The sequence below is a fragment of the Saimiri boliviensis genome, chromosome 14 (assembly GCF_048565385.1).
Source record: "Saimiri boliviensis isolate mSaiBol1 chromosome 14, mSaiBol1.pri, whole genome shotgun sequence".
NCBI lineage: Eukaryota > Metazoa > Chordata > Mammalia > Primates > Cebidae > Saimiri > Saimiri boliviensis.
The window spans coordinates 2,183,321-2,205,231 of record NC_133462.1 but is presented as its reverse complement, the minus strand read 5'-3'; the positions used below and the strand labels follow the sequence as shown (position 1 = coordinate 2,205,231).

The following is a 21,911-nucleotide window of genomic DNA, read 5'->3' as shown; positions in this document are numbered from 1 at the left end:
CTGTGTAAACACAATAAAAACAGAAGGGACAGGCCAGGAGAAAATTCTTGCCACAGATAGAGTAACAGGCAAAGGATTAATGTCCAGAATATAAAAAGAATGCCCATTAATCAGTAAGTACAAGCTACATAAACAAATAAAGCAATGTGGTGATAAACAGGTAATTCACAGATAAGAGAATAAGTCTGTTCAACAAACATGTGAGTTTGCTTTCCTCACTGGTAATCAGTGGAGTGTAGCTAAGATTACACAGGGACACCGTTTTCCTCCTACCTATGGCTTTGTCGAACATTTTTCAAATTTAATGTAGCCTCCATGAGAGCAATTTGGCTGTAGTCACTGCATTGTAAATTTGAACAATGATCATTGCTAATAATAGCAGCTATTAGGTACTTTTTAAAGAATTATAAGTGTATTGCTTATTATTGTTATTATTGTTTTACTTTCCCAGCAATCCTGGGACTTGGTAACCATAATTATTGCCAGTTAACAGAACGGGCAGCTGAGGCACGGAAGTTTTAAGTGACACACCCGAGTGCTCACTAGTAACAAGTGGCAAAGCCAGCTGCTGTCCCCAGGCGGTCGGGCCTCAGGGTCCTCGGAATGTTACACCCTGTCCCAGCTTCTTCCCCTTTCCGCTGACCCAGGACCCCCGTTTGCAGACTGGAGAACCCTGGGGGCGGGGAGGGGGGCGTGTGCAAAGCCGTTGGCCTTGGGGCGTGAGTCGGAACATAACCTAAGTGCTCGTCAGCTGGTGATGGACCTGCACGGTACCACACCCCCTTGCAACCGCGCACACAGCTGGAGGGGCGTGTGGCCCCTCCGCTCCCTTCCCCACGCCCCTCCAGGTGCAGGCTTCCCGGGAGTGGAGAAGGGGAGGAGGCCGCCCACGCTCCCCAATTTCCCCACCTCCCACTTCCCACCTCCACGCACCACCCCCCACCGCCCCCCCCCGCAGCCTCCGCGTCTGCGCAGCCGCAGTCAGTGCGGCGCCAGCTCTGCAGAGCCCAGACAGGGTCTGGTTGGGGAGGGTGAGTCCTTCGAGGGACCCCCGCGAGCGGGAAGGAGGCGGAGAAAAGGGGCTGGGGGCGCGGGCGGCGATCGGGGATGCGCGCGCGAGTGTGAATGCGCAGAGCGTGTTTGTGCCTGGGTGGGGCTGAGGGGCAGAGGCACTCCAGGGATGGGGTCCGCGGAGGGAGCGTCTTCGAGCCCGTCTGTCTGTCCGGTGGGAGAGGGTGGGGTCTGTCGGTACCGGTCTACTCCGCAGCGGCGGTTTGGGTCCCGGCTGGGGGTTGCAGGGTGAATTTCAGCCTCCGAACCAGGAGGGGAGGACGCACCTGCCCTGAGTGCCCATTGATGGTCTGTGTACCCTCGTGGGGTGGCGCGGGCACGTGCGCTCGTCTCGCGGGGGGCCGGTGTGGATGCTCGCTGCCCCTGTGTGTTCAGCGCACCTGCCCGCGGGTGCACCTGTGCGCTCTCGCGCTTTGTGTCCGTCTGGACCCCCCGTGTACCACCCTGCAACGATAGGAGCGCAGGCTCTGGGGTCGCAGGTGCAGCAGCCCCGCCCCCACTCTTCCGAGCTGTGTGCCTTTCATCAAGGGACATCCCTGTCTGTGAAATGGAAACATAGTAGTATCTGTAGCGAGAAGTATGGCGAGATTTATGTGAGAAAAAGGGTTTCTGGTGCTCAGCAGGGCTGGGCACAGGAGCGCTCCAGGAAACTGCCGATACTGTTACTGCTTTGATGGTTGTTGCTGGTTGTCGTTGTGACTGCGTCTCCGTTTTCCCAGGGGATGACTTGTTTGCTATTTCACCAAGAACACTGAGGCTGTGGGGTGTGAATCCCCTCCCCTCAACACACCTCTGCCTCACCCTCTTTCCTTCCTCCTTGACTCACTGCGGATCCAGTTTCTCCTGACCTTGACCTGATGGCTCTCGTCTTTCTCATCTGTCACCCCGCTTGCCTGTATTTTCTCCTTTCCCATGCCTTCCCCTCCCCTCAACCTAGATCCATGATTAATTATGTCTTATATTAAAAACAAAACAAAACCCCAAAGCAATAAACAAAGCAGAACTCCCTAATCGTACTCTCTAACACTCTTCCATGAAGGTCCCATAGGAATTTTCTTCCCCTGAAAAATGTCTAGGCAGCCTGCTCTTCTCAACCCCGACAGACTGTCCAGCCCACACTGAGGCTGAAAATTGGCAGCCCCAGCGCCTAACTCGGCCCCGCAACCTGTGCCATTTGACTAAAGGTGCCTTCTTGTTGTAATAACGGAGAGAGTTAGAAGGAATGGGCCAAGCACTGAGTTCTAAACTGAGTCCTTTTCATTGAGAGACGGCTAACACTCAAAGTTCTCTCGGCCCCAAGGAAGGGGCTTGATTTTCCTTTCTACCTTGATTTAGGTAGGGGAGGGGGTACCTAGCTGATGCGGAATTTTACAGAGGCAGAACAGGTAAGTTAGCTAGTAACGGGGGTCGGAGGTTCCCAGGATTGTTGGTTGCTAAGGGTATTTCCAAACAATTAGGGGGGTTTAAAGAGAGTTATACACAATAGCAGGTGTGCTTTTCAAGCAGGATGCAGTTACGTTGCTTATATGGTAGGAAAAGCACAGAGTCATCATGACATAAGTGCAGCGTCAGTGTGGCCCACTTATGCACCCAAAGGGGCTGTGGTAGGGAGGGGGAAGCTAGGTTGGAGTTTACAGCTAAGATGGAGTCAGTGATGCTAGCCCATACACGTGGGAAATAATTACTGACATCATGAAATGCAGAAAATGTCATATGAAAATATAGATCCCCAGTCTTCTTTAGGGGAATTAGAAGAGGGGTGACATCAGTCCCAGGGGTTCGCTCTGCAAACATTAGCTGAGTTGTGTGGTGCAGCTTCTTCAGACAGGAGACCTGATCTCTCTTTTGCTGCACTCCCCACCACCTCCATCATCTCTCCCCAGGCCATACATCTGCTGCCATTGGTTCATGTGCTCCTTGCAATAGAGAGTATTTATCCACACCTATATTTAATTTTCATTTGTAGAAAAGTGACAGTGAAAGAGTGCTCTTGATTGATTTGTTGACTGATTTTCAAGGCAGAGTCTTGCTCTGACACCCAGGCTGGAGTGCAGTGGCATGATCACAGCTCACTGAAGCCTCGAACTCCCAGACTCAAAGGATCCTCCCAGTAACAGGGACTACAGGCTCGTGACACCACAGCTGGCTAATTTTTTAATTTTTTTTTTGTAGAGACTGGGTCTCACTCAGGCTGGCCTCAAACTCCTGGGCTCAAGCAACCGTCCCACCTTGGTCTCTCAAAGTGCTGGGATTACAGGTGTGAGCCACCTTGCCTGGCTGATTTATTTGTTAATTGATGTCGTTTCCTATCCCATTTGTGTTACCTGCTGAGCCTCTGAAGGCCTGTGAATTCCAGTCCTGGATGCTGGGGTTTCTGTCTGCTGGAATGCTGGGTCTGTGTTCTCTTTGTCCTGTCTGCTCACTTACCTTTCTCCAGGAGAATGTGAGCTGTTGAGGATGTCAAATCCATCTTCAAATGCCCAAAAGTTCTGGCTAAGAAATGGTTGGGAAAAGTTGTATTCATTCAAGCACCCAGGGGTGGCAAATACCCACAGGGTCCCTCAAAAGGTGATGTGGAAGCTCAGGCCTGACGGGTGGGAGGCTTTCTAGAAGCCTGTGCAGGAAGGGCAAGCCTGTTCCTGGGATGGAGGAACACACTTTTCTTCCTCCATTCACCATATACTTAAACTGTGCGTTAAATCGTGTGTCTCAGTGGGGACAGCAGCTCTATGAGGTAGCTGTCACTGTTATCACCTCCCCATTTTACAGATGAGCAAACTGAGGCTTGGAGAGGTTAAAGTGACCTGCCCCAGGTAACACTGGAAATATGTGGCAGAACTGAAATTCACACCTGTGCTGTCATCTCCATGCCTGGCTTTTAACTACTCAGCCATGTAGGCAGCCGTTAGCATTTTATTGATGGCTGTCATTCTTTCCCCACCATGCTGAGTATCTCTGTTTAGCAACACTGTACTAGCAAACATTTACCTACTATTTTTTTAATTACCTCTTTCTTCTTCTAACAATTTTATTATTATTAATTATTATTATTATTATTGAGACAGTTTCACTCTTGTCGCCCAGGCTGGAGTACAGTGGCACAATCTTGGCTCACTGTAACCTCTGCCTCCCAGCTTTGAGCAATTCTCCTGCGAGTAGCTGGGATTACAGGCATGTGCCACCATGCCTGGCTAATATTTGAATTTTTAGTAGAGACAGGGTTTCACCATGTTGGCCAGGCTAATTCGAACTCCTGACCTCAGGTGATCTGCCCGCCTCAGCCTCCCAAAGTGCTGGGATTACAGGAGTGAAACACCGCACCTGGCCTAGTTTTCTTTTTTAAGTGAAGTGAGATCTAAAAAAAAAGACAGAGTGATGTGCACAAAGTGTACATTTGGGTGAAGGTACAGCTCAATAAATTTGTGCAAAAGTAACCCCCCATGTGACCACCACTAAGAAAGATAGAGGACATTTCCAGCAACCCCAGAAAGCTCCTCATAGCCTTTCTCACGTCTGCTAACCCAGCATAACCACTGTTCTGACTTCCACTGAGATCAATTCATTTTTATCTATTCCAGATATTTTTTTATCCAATAAAATCACATATACGTCCTCTTTGTATCTTTTTTCACTCAGTCATATATGTACATATACACATTATGTACTTATATGTTGATAATATAAACATATTTATACTTTTATACTTATATATGTATTATATTTATGATATGAATATATTATATGTATAACTATTATAAAATTGTTTCTATAATTTTATGTTTATATTTATAATATATTTGTAATATTATATTTATAATATAAATTATATTTATAGCATATTTATATTTAAATTATAAAATGTAAACACTTGAACATTTATATTATAAATGCATTATTTTACATATTTATAAGTATGTATTTATAAAAAAATATATACTAAAATATATGTGCATATTTAAATATATATATTATATTCACCCATGTTGCTGCCTGTATCGTTTTGCTGACCGTTCTCATTACTGAGCTGTACTCTCTTCAGTGGGGAGCTGTATGCATCAACTGCAATTTATATGTGTATTATCCTTCTGAGAAACACCTAGTGTTTTAAAATTTGTATTATGCCTATGAGTGCTTCTGGCTATGCATATAAACCACTCCATTCTTATGAATTGTTATGAATACAGCAGGCATCAACATTCACATACACGTGTGTGTGTGGACATAGGTTCTCGTTGCTCCTCAGTGTCTGGGGGTGGAATCCCTGGGTCCCAGGGTGCACCACTCTTCAGCTTTCCTAGATGTTGCCAAATAGTTTTCCAAAGTGGTTGAACCAACAGACGCGCACACCAGCAGGCATGAGTCAGCCTGCTTTAAAACTTGACCTCAGCGGATTTCAAAGGCAAACTTCGTATCACTGTTGCAAAGGGAAAGCCAGTATGGCTTTTAATGTTCATGTATTACTGAAGGTTAGCTCTGGGCTGGCTGCTTTGCCCACCTGGCCTGAAGCTGCTCTCCCTTTGTTAGGAAGGAAGCTCAGCCATAGAGACGCTAAAAGCATAGGGGCACTCAGTGGAAACTTGCTCCTTGAGGTAATGGGGAGGATCGCAGAGGCTGAAGCAGGAGACGCTTTCTCTTATTCCTGGGATGGAGTGTCATGGAGCCCTGGCTGTGCCTGGGATGTCTGCCTGGGCTGTCTGGGAGGTGAGAGCATGCAGGGGTGGGTGTGCTCACTCCTGGGCACTGAGAATCTCTTAACTAGAGGGGATGTGAGGAGGGTGAAGCTGGTAGGGGGCAGTGGGGAGCCGGATCAGCGAGTGAAGGGCTGAGAGGACCCACAGGAGGCAGGGTGAACACAGTGGAAGTCACTCTATCTGGAGGAACAAAAACGCAGACGGGACAGGGGCTGGGCAGCAGGCAGGAGGGTAGAACATTTTCTGAGGCAAGAGAAAGAGGTCTTGGCCGTGGCTTGGATGTGGCGGGTGAGGGGTGAGGTGGGGGCAAGTCGAAGATGAGTCCTGTAGAGACTGTTGGGGAGGATGGTGGAGTCCTGGCCAAGAGTGGGGGACCCAGGAGGAGGGAGTGCCGTGGGTGGGAGAGTAGGCAGAGGGGACTGGGGAAATGATGAGCTTGAATTTGGGTCCTAGGAACCTGTGAGACACCCCACTCCAGGAAGGAGACATCATGAAGGCTAACTGGTGATACAGAAAAAAATACACACACACACACACACACACACACACACACACACGTATATTCTATTATGAAAATATTTCAAACATACTCTTCAATATGAGGATAGTGCTATGAACTGCCGTCTACCAATTTCCCAGATTCAGCAGTTATCATTTTCTTGTGTGCTTTTACTTTGTGGGAGTTTTTTTTTAACTGTGATTTCTGGGATGCATGTGCAGAACGTACAGGTTTGTTACATAGGTATACATGTGCCATGGTGGTTTGCTGTGTCTATCAACCCGTCATCTAGGTTTAAGCCCCAATGCATTAGGTATTTGTCCTAATGCTCACCCTCTCCTTCCCTTCACCCCCCAATAGGCCCTGGTATGTGATGTTCCCTTCCCTGTGTCCATGTGTTCTCATTATTCAACTCCCACTTACAAGTGAGAATATATAGTGTTTGGTTTTCTGTTTCTGTGTTAGTTTGCTGAGAATGATGGCTTCCAGCTTCATCCATGTCCCTGCAAAGGACATGAACTCATCCTTTTTTTATGGCTGCAGGGGAGAATATTTTAAAGCAAATCTCAGCCATCAGGTCAATTCACCTGTACATACAACCAAAGCACCTCTAAAAACTAGGGTGGACCTTTCCCTGTCTCTCCATAAAGCCATTCCCACGCCCAACAAAAGTCAGTGATAATTCCTTGGTGTAATCAAATATCCAGTACATAATCACATTTATTTGATTTTCTTTAAAAAGTTTTTGTTCATGTTTGGATGTGTGTATATGTGAGTATGTGAGTGTGTGTATGTGACTGTGTGTCTGTCGATATGTGCGTGTGTTTGTACGTGTGTATATGTGAGTATGTGACTGTGTACATGACTGTGTGTGTATGTGGGTATGTATGTGTATCTGTGTGTGTGTTTATGCTTATGTGTGTATATGTGAGTATGTGTGTGTGTATGTGACTGTGTCTCTTGATGTGTGTGTGTTTATGTTTGTATGTGTGTATGTGAGCATGTGAGCGTGTGTATGTGACTGTGTGTGTGTGTGTTTATGTTTATATGTGTGTATATGTGAGTATGTGTGTGTATATGACTGTGTGTAGGTATGTGTCTGTTTATGTTTGTATGTGTGTATATGTGAGTGTGAGTGTGTGTCTGCATGTGCCTGCCCATGACAGTCATTTCCCTTCCAGCTTTGTCTCCAGAGCACTCTCTGGTGTTTAACGTGCTGTATGCTTTATTTGTTCCCTGCCAGTCTCTTTCTCTCCCTACTAGAATGTAAGCCCCAGGAGGATGGGAATCTCCACTTGATTACTGCTGCATTTTTAATGCTTAGAATCATGCCTTGTACCTGCTGGCCCTCTGTAATGATTAACTGAATGATGAAATGTCCTTCAGTCCTCAGGTTCTGAATCCTGTGCCTGGGGAACCAGAGAGGACCCTGGAGCTGGAGGAGAAAGAGAAGCTTATCTCAGAAGCTCCACCTCCTCCTGGGGCGATGCAGAGTTTCAGGCCTGAGCAGACGTGGGGGCTGCTGGAGCCCGAGAGGACCAAGATGCTGCTGCCTCAGGAGAGCCAGGCCTGGGAGAAGCCTCCCCAACCCACCTGCACCAAAGACTGGGAGGTTGTGGAGGTTGGGGCCTCCAGCTGTGACAGTGATGAGAAAGGTAAGATGCAGGGGTCCTTTGGGAGGTGAATAGGTGGAGGGAAAGGAATTGGCAGAGCCTAGGGAAAGACTAAACATACACTCCTTCACTCATCCATTCAACAGCTATTCAAGGAGCACTGTGTCAGTCAGCTGTTGCTGTGTAACAAATCATCCCCAAACTTAGTGGCTTAAAGCAACAATCACTTATCAGCTCATGATTCTGTGGGTCAGCAGTTTGGCCTGGCTTCAGAGAACACTTCTGCTGCCTATGCTTGTTTGTGTAGCCTCAGAGAGCTGGCGGGCCCACTGGTCAATCTCAGGTGGCTTTACTCCTATGTCTGCTGGTACTGGCTCTTGGTTGGCTTGGTAGTGCTGAGGAGAGGGCATATGTCTCCAGCAGGATTTGTCAGGCTTATCCTCATGGGCCTGCTTGCAGGGTTCTCAGGAATGGCTAAGAGAAGGAACACCCCAATTTTCAAGCACTGGAAGATTTGAAGAGGAAAATCACACACTTTCATTTGAATTTCAAAAATATTCCTCTAACTCAGTGGATTTCAACTAGGGGCGGTCTTATACCCTACCTCTCCTCCCCAGGTGATTTTTGGCAATGTCTGGAAATATTTAGGGTTATCCTAACTGTGGAGATGCTGCTGTTGTCTGGTGGGGAGAAGCCAGTAGTGCTGCTGATAAACATCCTACCATGCACAGGATGGACCCCCACCCCTGACACACACACACCCACAAATAACAGTGAGGCTCCAAATGCTGATAGTGCCAAATTTGAGAAACCCTTAGTCCCACTGCATGTGAGGATGGATTGTAGGGCTAGGAAGTCAAGAAGGGAAGGTGGGAGGCCAGTTAGGAGACTCCTGCAACAGTCCAAGACAGAAGTGAGGTAAGCAGAGAGATTTGGGACACCTTTGGGAGAGGGCATCAGTTCTTGCTGATGGATGTGGGGGAGGGGAGTAAAAGTGACGCATCAAGATCACTTTTAGGGTTTTGTCCCAAACAGACGGATAAAGGGCAGTGTCATTTGCTGACATCTCAATGGCACCCCCAGGCAGAAAAGGGGCTGAGCAGTATGCCACTTACTAGGCACTGTCTTTTTCTTCCGGGGATGAGCAAGCCTTGGACAGAAGGCACGGATAACAGAGGCCAGCTCTGCTAGTGAGGCTTGGAGCTCCTGGCTGGGGCTAAGGTGCAGGAAGAGTGGAAAATGCCAGGACTTGCTCAGTCTATTCAGCTTAGGGATGAGAGCGATGCTAAGGTTCTGACTGTGGGGACATGCCTCTGCTAGTGTCTGTTCTTCGGAAGCTGGGGAAGCCTCCATCACCCTGGTTTACTTCTGCGGCTTTTTCTTCTGCTCCTTCACCCAGTTCTTGCTGGGGGCCTGTAGAGAAGGAACTCTTTTACCTACTGGACAGGTAAGGGAGTGAAGACTCAGGTGGCAGGGCACATCAGGAGGCATAGTTGAAGTTTTCCAGGTAGTTATACATAGAATTCAGGCCTCTCATTCTCTCAGCCCCACCTAAACCACATAGGCATGTGTTTTGTGTGTGTGTGTATGTGTGTGTGTGTGTGTGTGTGTGTGTGTGTGTGTGTGTGTGTATGTGAGGATGGGGGAGAGAGAGAGAGAGAGTGAGAGAGAGAGAGACTGACTGGGGGTAGAGTGAGAGAGAAAAGGCGGCTATTAGTAGAAAAGGGACAAGATGCCAGGGGGAAGAGCCCACCCCCACTGCCTGGCCACTCACTCATGGCTCCTTTTTCCTCCACTCCCACCCTCACCCAGACCTGCCTTCTCAAGAGACTGGGCTTTCCCAGGAGTGGAGTTCGGTGGAGGAAGATGACGAATCAGAGGGCTCCCAGGTACATTGCAGGGTTTCCTCTTTTTCCACAAATGTCCCACTCTATAGATCTCAGTAGTTTGTCACATTTGCATTCTCAGCTTGGAATTTACCTTCCCCATGGAAATCTCAAGAGATCTCTTGTGGGAAATCAGATCTCTCATGTCTGATCTCTATGGTGATCAGACGCAGACTGGAGGGTCTCCATGTGGTGTGTGTGACTCAGTTCACACCTACCCTCCAACACTTTCTTTACAAGCCCATCCATCCTGCATCCACCTCTGTATTTCATCTTCTATCCCCTTATTCATCAACCCTCCCTTCCACCCACCCTGTTACCTTTCTAATCACTCATCCATTCATTCATCCACCTCTCAAACATCTACCAGCCATTCATTCGTCTGTCCACTCATTCATCCACCAAAACTTATTCACCTAGTCATTTGTATACCCATTCCATTCATTTGTTCATCTACCCATCCATCCATTCATGCATGCATGTATCAACTCGTCCCTCTACCTGAGCTGTCTGTCCACTTATCTATCCACCCATAAGCCCTCTTTTCTACCCATCCGCCCACCTTTCCATTCACCCATCCATTCATTCATCTGCCCATTGAGCATCCACCAACCATTCATCCGTCCACTCATTTCTTTACCCAACCTTTCATCCCCTATGCATCCATATGCCCATTCCATCCATCCATCATCCATCCACATATCCAGTTACCCATATACCTACTCATTCACCCTTTCATCCACATTACATCAATCCATCTCTTCAATCCACCCACCTACCTATCCATCCCCTATCCACCCATCTGTCCGCCCACCTCTTCATCCCTCTACTCCTGTTGGCTGTGGTGAGGGTGTGGCTAGCATGCATCCACCCATATACCGACTCATTCATTCATCCATCTGTATCTATTCACACATACAGTCATAAGACCACCTACCAACCCATTCACCCATCCACCCACTCCTCCATTTATCCATCCACTAACCACCGGCTGAGTTTTAATCCATATGCTATGAGTAAAACCAAACAGAATTCTCAAACACATTCCTTTCACTCAGAGACCAAATGTTTTCTTTTTTGAGGAACAAAACATCAATATAAGAAAGCCAGTAGTTCTTTCATTTATACATTCATCTCATTCATGAGAAATATCACATAATTACTCTCAGTGAGCACATGAGAGTCCCATCCATCTCCCAATCATGCCAGGAATCTAACTCTGGCTGGCTCAAGCCAGAAAAGGGATTTATTGACTCATGGTGCAGGTGTAAGGGCAAGGGGCACAAACTGGCCAAGAAAGCATGATAGTGCAGAGATAAGTGCTGGGCACAGTGGTGTAGGCCAAAGGAAGAAGTTAACTGCATGCCAGGAGTTTATTCTTGGATATCCCAGGGAGGAGGACACACCAGACCTGGGGTTTTAGGGATAGTGGGAACTTCACAGGCATAGCAGGGAAGGAAACAGCATAGGCACAGGCAAGGTGGCACAGCAAGGTATGTTTGGGAGACACTGAAGTTGAGGGCAGAACGGTGGGAGGTTTGGGTGAAAATATGACTGGGATGACATTATTCATTCATATAACATCTATTTCTTGAGCACCTACTCAGTGCCAAGCAGTGTTCAATGTACAGAGTGTACAATAGTAAAGACAGACATGGCCCCTGCCTTCATGGAGCTCACAGTCTCCGAGGCAGACAGATAACAATTGAAATAAGCAGCTAAAATATGAATTATGCTGAGTGGTGATGACTGCTATGGAGAAAAATAAAACAGGGAGAGGGTTTGAGAGTAGGAGTTGGGGCTGGGGATTGCTATTTTAAGAAGGGTATCTAGGAAAGTCTCCACTGAGAGGGAGCTATTGAGTGAGGACCTGGAGGAGGTGGGGACTGAGACTGGCAGATGTCTAGAGGGAGAGGCTCTGTGCAGAAGACACAGCAAGTGCAAAGGTCCTGAGGTACAGATGTGCCACGTACATTTGCGGAACACCAGGAGGGGCAGTGGTCATTACCTTGTGCTTGTTACAAGCTTGATACTAATTTTTTTTTTTTTTTTTTTTGAGACGGAGTCTCACTCTGTCACCCAGGCTGGAGTGTAATGGTGTGGTCTTGGCTCATTGCAACTTCTGCCTCCTGGGTTCAAGCGATTCTCCTGCCTCAGCCTCCCAAGTACCTGGAATTACAGGCACACACTACCATGTCTGGCTAATTTTTTATATTTTTAGTAGAGACGGGGTTTCACCATGTTAGTAAGGATGGTCTCGATCTCCTGACCTTGTGATGCCCCTGCCTTGGCCTCCCAAAGTGCTGGGATTACAGGCTTGAGCCACTGCACCCAGCTGCTTGATGCCATTCTAAGCGCATCTTATTATAACTCACCTAGTAAATCGACACTCATTAACCCTCATGATTAACTCATGATTCCTGTGAGATTGTTAGCATGGTTTCCCACTTTACAGATGAGGAAACTGAGGCAGAGAGAAACCAAATGGCTTGCTTCAGGTCCCACCGTGAGTGGGTAGCAGAGCTGGCATGGAATTTGGGCTTGGAGAGAGGACAGGGGCTGAGGCATCATGGCTGTGGGAACAGGACCCAGGGCGTGTGGCGCTGGGGACCCAAGGACATTTCCAAACCTGTAGGGCATGGAAGGTGAAGGAACGGGGGTAAGCCCGGGGCAACACCCAAATTCTGGTGTGGGGACAGGGCAGAGGGAGGTTCTGGCCCCCAGAATAGGGATCACAAAGAAAGTTTGGAAGAAGTGACAAGGTCAATTTTACACATGCTGATTGGTAGAGGCCTCTGTGACATCATCCATTCACTCATCCACTCATTCGCCAGTTGTAATTCATTGAACCAGCATTGATGGAGCACATACCAGGGGGCTGACAGGGGAGAGCCTCTCATTGGCAGGCCTTGGGTCAGTTTTCTGCACAGACAGACTCTCCTTCCTGCAGACAACCCACTTCCAAAAAAGAAAGAGGAGTGGGCCGTTTGGAACCAGAGACCTTCGACGACAGTTACAGCCCTCGACACGGGCTGGGAGCTGGACTTTGTGCTCTACTTACCTTCATTTATCTTATCAGCCCTCAATGTAGGACCTGTCATCCCATTTTACAGATGGGAAAACAGTTTTCCATTTAATACATGTTGATTATCTTTATTGTATTTCAAAGTTACTTTTTACTGCTGCCAAATATCCTCTCTTTTTTTTTTTTTTTTTGAATTGGAGTCTCACTCTGTTGCCCAGGCTGGAGTGAAGTGGTGTGATCTCAGCTCACTGAAACCTCTGCATCCTGAGTTCAAGCAATTTCCTGCTCAATTAGCTAGGATTGCAGGTGCTTGCCACCACGCCAGGCTAATTTTTGTATTTTTAGTAGAGACGGGGTTTCACCATCTTGGCCAGGTTGGTCTTAAACTCCTGATCTCATGATTCACCTGCCTCAGCCTCCCAAAGTGTTGGGATTACAGGCGTGAGCCACCTCACACGGCCTAAAATATTCGATAGCTCGGTTGTGTCAGACCCATTCCTTAGCTGGTGAATTGTTAGACCACCATTGTTGTCCTTGCTACAGAAGGAAATGCTACAATGAACGTTTGTTGAGTTGGCTCAATTTTATGGATGGATTTTGAGGAACTTTATAAAAATTCACATTCTCTGGTCCTCCTGAGATGCAGTGAACCAGAAAATCCAAGGAGGAGCCCAAGATATTTGGAAAACTCTCCCAACAACTTTTGGTGCTCTGCAAGGTTTGAGAAGTGCTTAAGTGGGTTAATGTCCCTAGTGGGTCATTTATCTGGTTGTAAAGGAAGATTTGAAATGAGGTGTCATCCAGAGGGAATCAGCAGGCTAGAGGGAGGAATTTTTTTCCAAAGATTAGAAATGTGAATTCCATCAATGACTTATAATACAGTTTCACAACTCATAGCATGTCTCCTTCCATTTTTCTTCTTTCACAGGATGTTTTCAGTGTTCACCATTGCCTCACTTTCCAGATAATCCACTGTGTCATGTACAGTCACCAAACTTCCTTGATAATTTTAAGAGCAATTGCACTAAATTCATCATTAATTTGGAAAATTGTCATTGTTAAACATTTTGTCTTCTCATCTTTCATCTATTATGTTTTTTCATTTATTAACTCATTCAGCAAATATTTACAGAGCTCATAGTCTGTTCCAGGCACTGGAAATACAGCAGCAAACAAAGCAAAGGATTGCCCTCTTGGTGCTTAGTGTCATTGGAGGAAGAAACAATAAACGTATCTAGCATGTCAGGTGGTGGTAAGCGCATGGGGGATAAAGACGAGCAGCATGCATAGTGCAGGGTCTTTGTTGGGAAGGGGTTGTGGAGGGCATGCTGGTTTACATAGATGGTGAGGGAAGGGTTTTCTAAGGACGTAACAGAGAAAGCTTTAAGGGTATCTGGAGGAAGGACATTCCAGGCAGAAGAACTCGTAACTGCAAAGGCTTGGACATGACTGTGCCTGGAACAGAGTGAGAAAGGCAAGGAATGACATCCACTTTAGAAGGAGGACTCTGACTGACCCATGGAGAAGAAGTTGGGTGGGATTATTGAGATAAGAAACTGAATTCTGTAGAAAGAGTACAAGATAGATGACAGTGGCTTTGACCAGGGTGGTGGTAGTGAAGTAAAGGGAAATGGTCAGATTCTGGAGGTTTTGAAGATAAAGCCAACAGTATTTGCTGATGTCTTAAATGTGGGTGGTGACGGAAAGAGCGGAGTCAGGGATGCCACAGTTGAAGGTCTGGAAGGGCCTGAAGGGGTAATGTGAGGAAAACAAACAAATATTCTAATGTAACCCCCGCCAAAAAAAAAAAAAAAAAGCATGAGGAGCTTTTGTGTGTGTGTGTGTGTGTGTGTGTGTGTGTGTGTGTGTGTGGTGGTTATATTAGAATATTTGTTTGGGGACATGTGAAGTTTAAGATGTCCATCAGATACCCAATTGGAGATGGCAAATAGGCAGTGAGATATACAGCTGGGAGAACAAATACACATACATATGCACACACACACACACACACACACACACACACGTTTCTTGAGGGGGTGGAGTCATTAGAGCATAGATGGTATGTTGAAACAGATTTAATATACCAATGAGATTTTCAAATTGTCATCTGACATTTCCTCTGATAGAGAATAGACACATTACATTCTCCTGTTTATTTTATATCTACTCAGTTATACAGTTTTAAATTCAAACAGCTTTTCTTTTGATGTGACATTTCATTTCCAGTCATGTAATTCTATTTTCCTACAAGTAACAATGGTGGCCCCCTTCCTTTCCAATATTTATCCTTTTCCTTTTTTCTGTTTCAGGGCTTTGTGGAGTGGTCAAAAGCTCCACAACAAACAACCATAGTCTTGGTAGTGTGCGTGCTTTTTTTGTTCCTGGTTTTGACGGGGATGCCAATGATGTTTCACATTTAACTACAATAGTGGTTGTTGTTTTAAAGGTTTAATTTAATGAAATAGGTGCCCTGTGTCATGTTAAGGAAGCGTGCTAAAAATCAGAAATGGGTGTTGAATATTTTCAAATGCCTTTCAAACATCCTTTGAGATGATTTAAAAAATATTTTTGGTGTGAGTTTTCACATACTTTATTTCCATGAAATGAAGACATCATTGATTGTAAAACATTATTTTGTATACCATGGAGAAAGAAAAATGCTAATTATTTGTAAGATGCCACCAACTGGAAGATAACTCCTGACTTTGAGAAGATGAAAAAATGTGCAACTGAAGATCGATGAAATCTGGTACATTTCCTAACATCAAACCAACTTTGCATTCTTAAGGTTGTGGTGCACCAGTCCTTTCATACTCTAAATTCTATTTATTGATATTTTATGTAGGATTTTTGACTCTATCTTCATATGTGAGATTGGTGCTATCTTTGTGAAGTTTGATTATCATGGTTAAGCTTGCCTCATAGAAAGACTTGGATAACTTTTACCTTTTTTATGCTTCTGAATAGTTTCTGTAGCTTGAAAAGTATCAGACCCTTGACATTTTAAAAGAATTCATTGTTATAACCAGGTCATAGAGCCATGGAGAGAATGTTTCAGCTAATTCTTGGGCAGCTTTCTCAGTTATTTCCAATGTTATCAATTAATACTTTTAACCTCTTACATTTATTTTGGTGATTTATAGAGTTCTTTTATCCTCTAGAAAATTTTTCATTCCATAGAGTGGTTTCATATTATTAGCTTAATTATGCATACTGTTTTTATAATTAAAATGTTCTATTTTGTTCTATCTCCTCTATCCTGTCAAATTCTGTTTGTGGTTTATTCATTATTAGATTTGTCAAAGATTTATCTAGTTTACTATTGTTTTTCCAAAGAACCAGCATTAAGATTCATTTATATCTGTTATTTCTTTTATTTATAATTTGTTTTCCTTTAATATGTGTTGTTTATTTTTTAGTTTTTCTTCTTTGTCTCCGTTATGTTGAATACTTGACTTATATTCTTTATTATATTTTTTATAATAGTATACCTATTAATACAAATGTACTTCTGGATATAGCCTTAGCCACATCTCAGTGTTTGATTATGCATTTTTGTTTAGGTTGTCTAAATATTACATTGTAGTGTTTCTAAATAATACTTTGAAAATCAGTGATTTGGTTTATTTCTTTGTTTAAAAGGTTTTTTTCTTGTTTTACTGCACTGTGAACACAGAATGTGACCTAAAATACATCTGCTTCCAAAACTTTTTAAAAAGCTTTTAGTGTGGCCTAGAACATGTCCACTTTTTGTAATTGTTTCATGAACATTTAAGATGAAAATATATTCTCTGTCTGTAGAATTGAAAATTCTACATGCCTGTTAATCAACTCAATATCATCAGTTATATTCTTCAGATTCATGTGTTATCTAATTTTGGCCTACTGTATTCATTAAAAACCAATAAGGTTATGCGAAAATCTGCTAGTACAATTGTTTTTGCCAGTAAATGTTTATAATCTATGCTTTATGTACTCAACAGCTGTGTAATTCGATGCATATAAGTGCAGCACTGTTATGTCCTTGACAATTAAATAATATGTGTAAAACACCAAGCACAGAGCCAGGCAAATAGCAGGCACTCAATAAATGTTAATGAAAACCTGATTCTGAATCCTTTGTTAAATAAAAAATGATTGTCTCCAGTCAATTTAATCTTCTGCCTTAAATTTTACTTGTCTAATACTGGTTGATGTTACCATTCTACTCTTTTAAAAAATTCTCTGTGTATATGAGGTTGTCTAGAGAAATTAACAGGGAAAAGTATGGGATTATTTCTCCATTCCTCGCTCAGGCCGATTGCCTGCAACAAGCAACCAGCCATTAAAAGAAAGGAAAACAGACCAGGCGCAGCAGCTCACACCTATATTGCCAGCACTTTGGGAGGCCGAGATGGGCGGATCACAAGGTCGAGAGTTCGAGACCAGCCTGACCAATATGGTGGAAGCTTGTCTCTACTAAAAATACAAAAATTAGGCAGGGTGGTGGCGCACGCCCGTAATCCCAGATACTCAGGAGACTGAGGCAGAAGAATTGCTTGAACCTGGGAGGTGGAGGTTGCAGTGAGCCAAGATTGCACCACTGCACTCCAGCCAGGGCAACAGGGTGAGACTCTGTCTCAAAAAGGAAAAAAAAAAAAAAAGAGAGAAAGGAAAACAGGCCTTAACTATGACATTTGTTGGGATTCTACTGCAAATAAGAGAAGCTCAATTCAAATGAGCGTAAGCAAAAATAATAATTATTATTATTGGTTCATGTTACACCAAAGTTTGAGATAAAATTGGCTTTATTTACAGCTGGTTCCAGGGAACCCAAAAATATCACTGGGACGTTTCCTCTCCTGACCTCCCTCTCTTTTTTCTGCATGGCTGAGGATGGCTATCATGGACCCTGTGATCATCTCTTACGGCCAGGTGGGAGACCTGGCAGATTCTCATCAAACACATCTGCAACTTGCATCCTTGTTCTGCCTTGGGGACACGTGTGCTGAAATAAGGGAAGAGAGAGCAGCAACTGAAAAGGCCCTGAGGCATAAGCCAACTGCCCAAGTAAAGGGTGGAGAGTAGACTGTAGCAGGGCAAAGGTGGAGGCAGGAAGATGAGTGTGGAGACTGTCTTAGATGTCCAGCCAGCAGGGTGCACAGCTCATTTTCTCTAAGCGCCGCTTCTATCTTAGAGTATCCAGATTTCTTCTTTAGACTGCTCCTTTCGTAAAGATGGCAACTTGACCAAAGGAACAAAACGTTTTCTTCCTTTAATTCAATTAAATTTACTGAGCAAGCGCTTACTCAACAAAATCAACAATGAAAAGGCCAGCCAGCCGGGTGCAGTGGCTCATGCTTGCAGTCCCAGCACTTTGGGAGGCTACGGCGGGCGGATAGGCTGAGAATACGAGTTCGAAACCAGCCTGGCCAACATGGTGAAACCCTGTCTCTACTAAAAATACAAAAATTAGCAGGGTGTGGTGGTGGGTGTCTGTAATCCCAACTACTCCGGAGGTTGCTTGAACCCTGGAGGCGGAGGTTGCAGTGTCCGGAGACCGCTCCACTGCACTCCAGCCTGGGTAACAGAGAGAGATTCTGTCGAAAGAAAGAAAAAAAGAAAAGAAACGGAAGGAGGAAGGATGAAGGAAGGAAGGAAGGAAGGGGAAGAATGAGAAAGAAAAAGAAAGAAAAGAGAAAAGAAAAGAAAGAAAAAGCCAGCCACAGGTGTTTCTGCAGCTCTACTTGCCTGTGCCCCATTTAAAATTTTGCACCAGGGAGACTGCGGGGAGTCTGGCAGATGTGGGACACAGTCCCGGCCATATGTTTTCCCCACTGTGTGCCCTCAGGCACGTTAACAAGCTTCTCTGAGCCTCGGTTTCCTCACTGGAAGCGTCGGGGATAGCAGAGTATCTCACCCATGGCATTGTGAGGTTGGAAACGGGGCGAGCACTTGGTGGAGCGCCTGGCGTACGCGGCCCCAGTTAACCTCAGCTCTTAATCTTCTGCTGGTCCACGCGGGTCTCTACCAGGGCACCCCTGTTCACAGGCTTCCCCTCCCTGTGAGCGCGCAGGTGTCGAGTCAGGCGTGGGAGCTGGGCAAAGGCGCCCCCGCACGGGCCGCACAAGTAGGGCTTCTTGTCCGCATGCGTCCTCTGGTGTCGAATGAGCGCCGAGGAGAAGCTGAAGGCCTTCCCGCAGCCGCCGCACTCGTAGGGCTTCTCCCCGGTGTGCACGATGTGGTGCTGGATGAGGTAGGCGCGGCTGCTGAAGGCCTTGCCGCACTGGTGGCAGGCGTAGGGCCGCTCGCCCGTGTGCGTGCGCAGGTGCAGCGTGAGCGACGAGGCCTGGCTGAAGGCCTTGCCGCACTCGCCGCACCTGTAGGGCCGCTCCCCGGTGTGGATCTTCTGGTGCTCGACGAGGGAGGACACGTGGCCGAAGGCGGCCCCGCACTGCAGGCACTTGTAGGGCCGCTCCCCGCTGTGCACGAGGTGGTGCTGGAGGAGGTGGGAGCGGTTCCCGAAGCGCTTGCCGCAGTCCCGGCAGCTGTAGGGCCGCTCTCCGGTGTGCGTGCGCTGGTGCTGCGCCAGGTGCGACACCTGGGTGAAGGCCTTGGCGCACCGGCCGCACGCGTAGGGCTTCTCGCCGGTGTGGATTCGCCGGTGCTCGGCCAGCGAAGAGCTCTGGCTGAAGGGCGCGCCGCAGTCCGGGCACGCGTAGGGCTTCTCGCCGGTGTGCACGCGCCGGTGCTGCGTCAGGTGCGCGATCTGCGAGAAGGCCTTGGCGCACTGGCCGCAGCGGTAGGGCCTCTCCGCGGTGTGGATGCGCTGGTGGCGGATGAGCGCCGAGGAAAAGCGGAAGGCCTTGGCGCACTCGGCGCACTCGTAGGGCTTCTCGCCGGTGTGGATGCGCTGGTGCTCGATCAGGGACGAGCGGTTGCGGAACGCCTTGGCGCACCGGGCGCACGCATAGGGCCGCTCGCCCGTGTGCACGCGCAGGTGTTGGGTCAGGTGCGTGGGGCGTGCAAAGGCCTTGCCGCAGTCGGCGCAGCGGTGCGGTTTCTCGCCCGTGTGCGTGCGCCAGTGGGACGCCAGGTAGGAGCTCTGGCTAAAGGCCTTGCCGCACTCGGGGCACGCGTAGGGCTTCTCGCCGGTGTGCGTGCGCTGGTGCAGGGTCAGGTGCACGCTCTGGCTGAAGGCCTTGCCGCACTCGCAGCACGCAAACGGCTTCTCCCCAGTGTGGGTTCTCTGGTGTAAGAGGAACGCGGAACAGTAGCTGAAGGCCTTCCCGCAGTCCTCGCATTTCCACGGCTTCCCCAAGCCGCCGCCTTTCTCCGGCGGGCGGCTGTCAGAAGGCTTCCGCTTCGGTCTCTTCCCGGGCGTGCTGCGCCTGCCGGGCCTGCTGTCGCCGGGGACGCTGGCTTGGGTAGCAGTAGGACTCAGTATGGTTCTTGGGATTAGGGGTAATTCATCGCGTTCCTGGACGCCGTCCCCTGCAGGGTCTCCCTTGCAGGCCATGGCCTCTGGCTCTGGACAGCTTTCCTGGTTTTCCTGCGGGTCCTCAAGCCTGCCCTCGTGTTGCCAGTTTCCTTCCAACTCCGCGCCCTGGAGGGCAACGCTCAAGAGTCCCTCCATCCTTGATCCCTGAGCTGCTGTCTCGATCTCACATCTCTTCTCTGGGTCCGAAAGAAAAAAGGTGAAAAAAAAGTTAAAGATTGTCACTTGTCCTGAGCTGGAAAAATGGCTAACAGATGAACTGGGAGGGACTTAGCATGGGGTTCCTCGACCTCTGTGCCAGTGACATGTTGGGTCTGATAATTTGGTGTGGTGGGACCCATCCTGTGTGTTGTGAGAAGTTGAGCAGCATCCCTTGTCTTCCATACTGGATGCCAGGGACACCGCCCCCTACCCTCTAAGTTGTAACGATGAAAAGCGTCTCCAGGCCGGACATGGTGGCTCACACGTGTAATCCCAGCACCTTGGGAGGCCAAGGAAGGTGGTTGCTTGATCCCGAGAGTTGAGACTAGCAAACTGTTGCACACACCACCTGCTCCACCCAGGCCGGCCATCTCCAAGACACACACAGGGGAAGCCTGGACACATGCAGTCACACTTGGTGGGCAGAGCTCCAGCATGGCCAAAGCCCACGTGTGCAGCGTCTCCATCGCGTGCAGACGTACACACTTCAGGCAGCATGGCACTCTGCAGGCTCACACACACCCAGGTCACCCGTCATTGTGCGGGTAGTCACATGCACCCAGTCAGCCTACACGGTGGCACCCCGTCATGCACACGCGGGATCACACACTTCATGTCCAGGAGAAATTTCAGATTTGCCCAAAGTCAGTCACACATGTGTGTGGGACACGCTGTGATATGCAGACACCGCTTCACATACACGAGCACATAACACACCAATAAAGTGTCACATGCCCTAACATACAGTCACACACCTGCCTGGGCTGGCACCGCTCAGTGAGCAGGTGCAGATGCAGTGACACACGGGGACCGCTCACACGCGGTCACACACCTGCCTGGGCTGGTACCTCTGAGTGAGCAGGTGCAGACGCAGTGACACACCTGCACGGGCTGGCACCCCGAGTGAGCAGGTGCAGACGCAGTGACACTCGGGGACGGGCTCACACGCGGTCGCACGCGCACACTACACACCGTTGCTCTCGCTTTCCGGGATCACCTCCGAACGCGCTGGCCGGCCCCCTCCCGGCTTAGTAGAGTCGCCTCCGCTTCTACTCAGTCTCGAGTCCTGCTGGGCCATCGCAGACCCTGGGCCTCCTTCCTCAGAGGAGAGAAGGTCCAGACTTCTGCTGCGGAGGAGGAGCCAGCGCGCCGGGCCCGGGCGAACTGCGCCTGCGCGTCGGTCCCGCCTGACTCTTAGGAACTACAACTCCCAGGGGGCGCTGCGCGCTCGCCGGCCCCGCGATCAAGGTTTGCAGAGCCTGGGTCATCAAAACTACAACTCCCAGAAGGTCAAGCGCCTGCCCGCCTGGGTCCGCAGGGCCTTTATGCCTGGGGACCCAAGGAGGGCCGGGCGGCTGCCCAGAGCCCTGCCCACCACAGCCTTAGTGCGGGGCGGTGTGCGCAGCCGGTAACTCAGGCGTGGGACTTTTTTCTTGCTCAGGATA

General features: G+C 47.9%; 2 protein-coding genes across 4 annotated transcripts in view; one reads left to right on the top strand and one right to left on the bottom strand.

The window, feature by feature from the left end:
* The window catches only part of SMIM17 (small integral membrane protein 17), a 42,510-nt gene extending 25,614 nt beyond the window's left edge, over positions 1–16,896 (top strand). Inside the window, exons 1-4 of one of the 3 annotated variants that reach the window (XM_003944024.4) lie at positions 996–1,031; positions 7,648–7,916; positions 9,687–9,763; positions 15,098–16,896. In XM_003944024.4, coding sequence (XP_003944073.1) covers positions 7,748–7,916; positions 9,687–9,763; positions 15,098–15,208 — 357 coding nt within the window. In that variant the 5' untranslated portion in view covers positions 996–1,031; positions 7,648–7,747 and the 3' untranslated portion in view covers positions 15,209–16,896. Of the gene's footprint in view, positions 1–995; positions 1,032–2,760; positions 3,329–7,647; positions 7,917–9,686; positions 9,764–15,097 lie in introns of those variants that run through there. The other 2 variants (XM_074385867.1, XM_039466979.2) reach the window with 2 other exon arrangements.
* Positions 14,848–21,612, bottom strand: ZNF835 (zinc finger protein 835). The gene is given in 3 exon segments (XM_003945165.4): positions 14,848–18,901; positions 18,904–20,444; positions 21,439–21,612. Coding segments are annotated over 3 exon segments (1,782 nt in total). The 5' UTR covers positions 21,545–21,612; the 3' UTR covers positions 14,848–18,766.
* Positions 21,613–21,911: the final 299 nt, after the last annotated feature.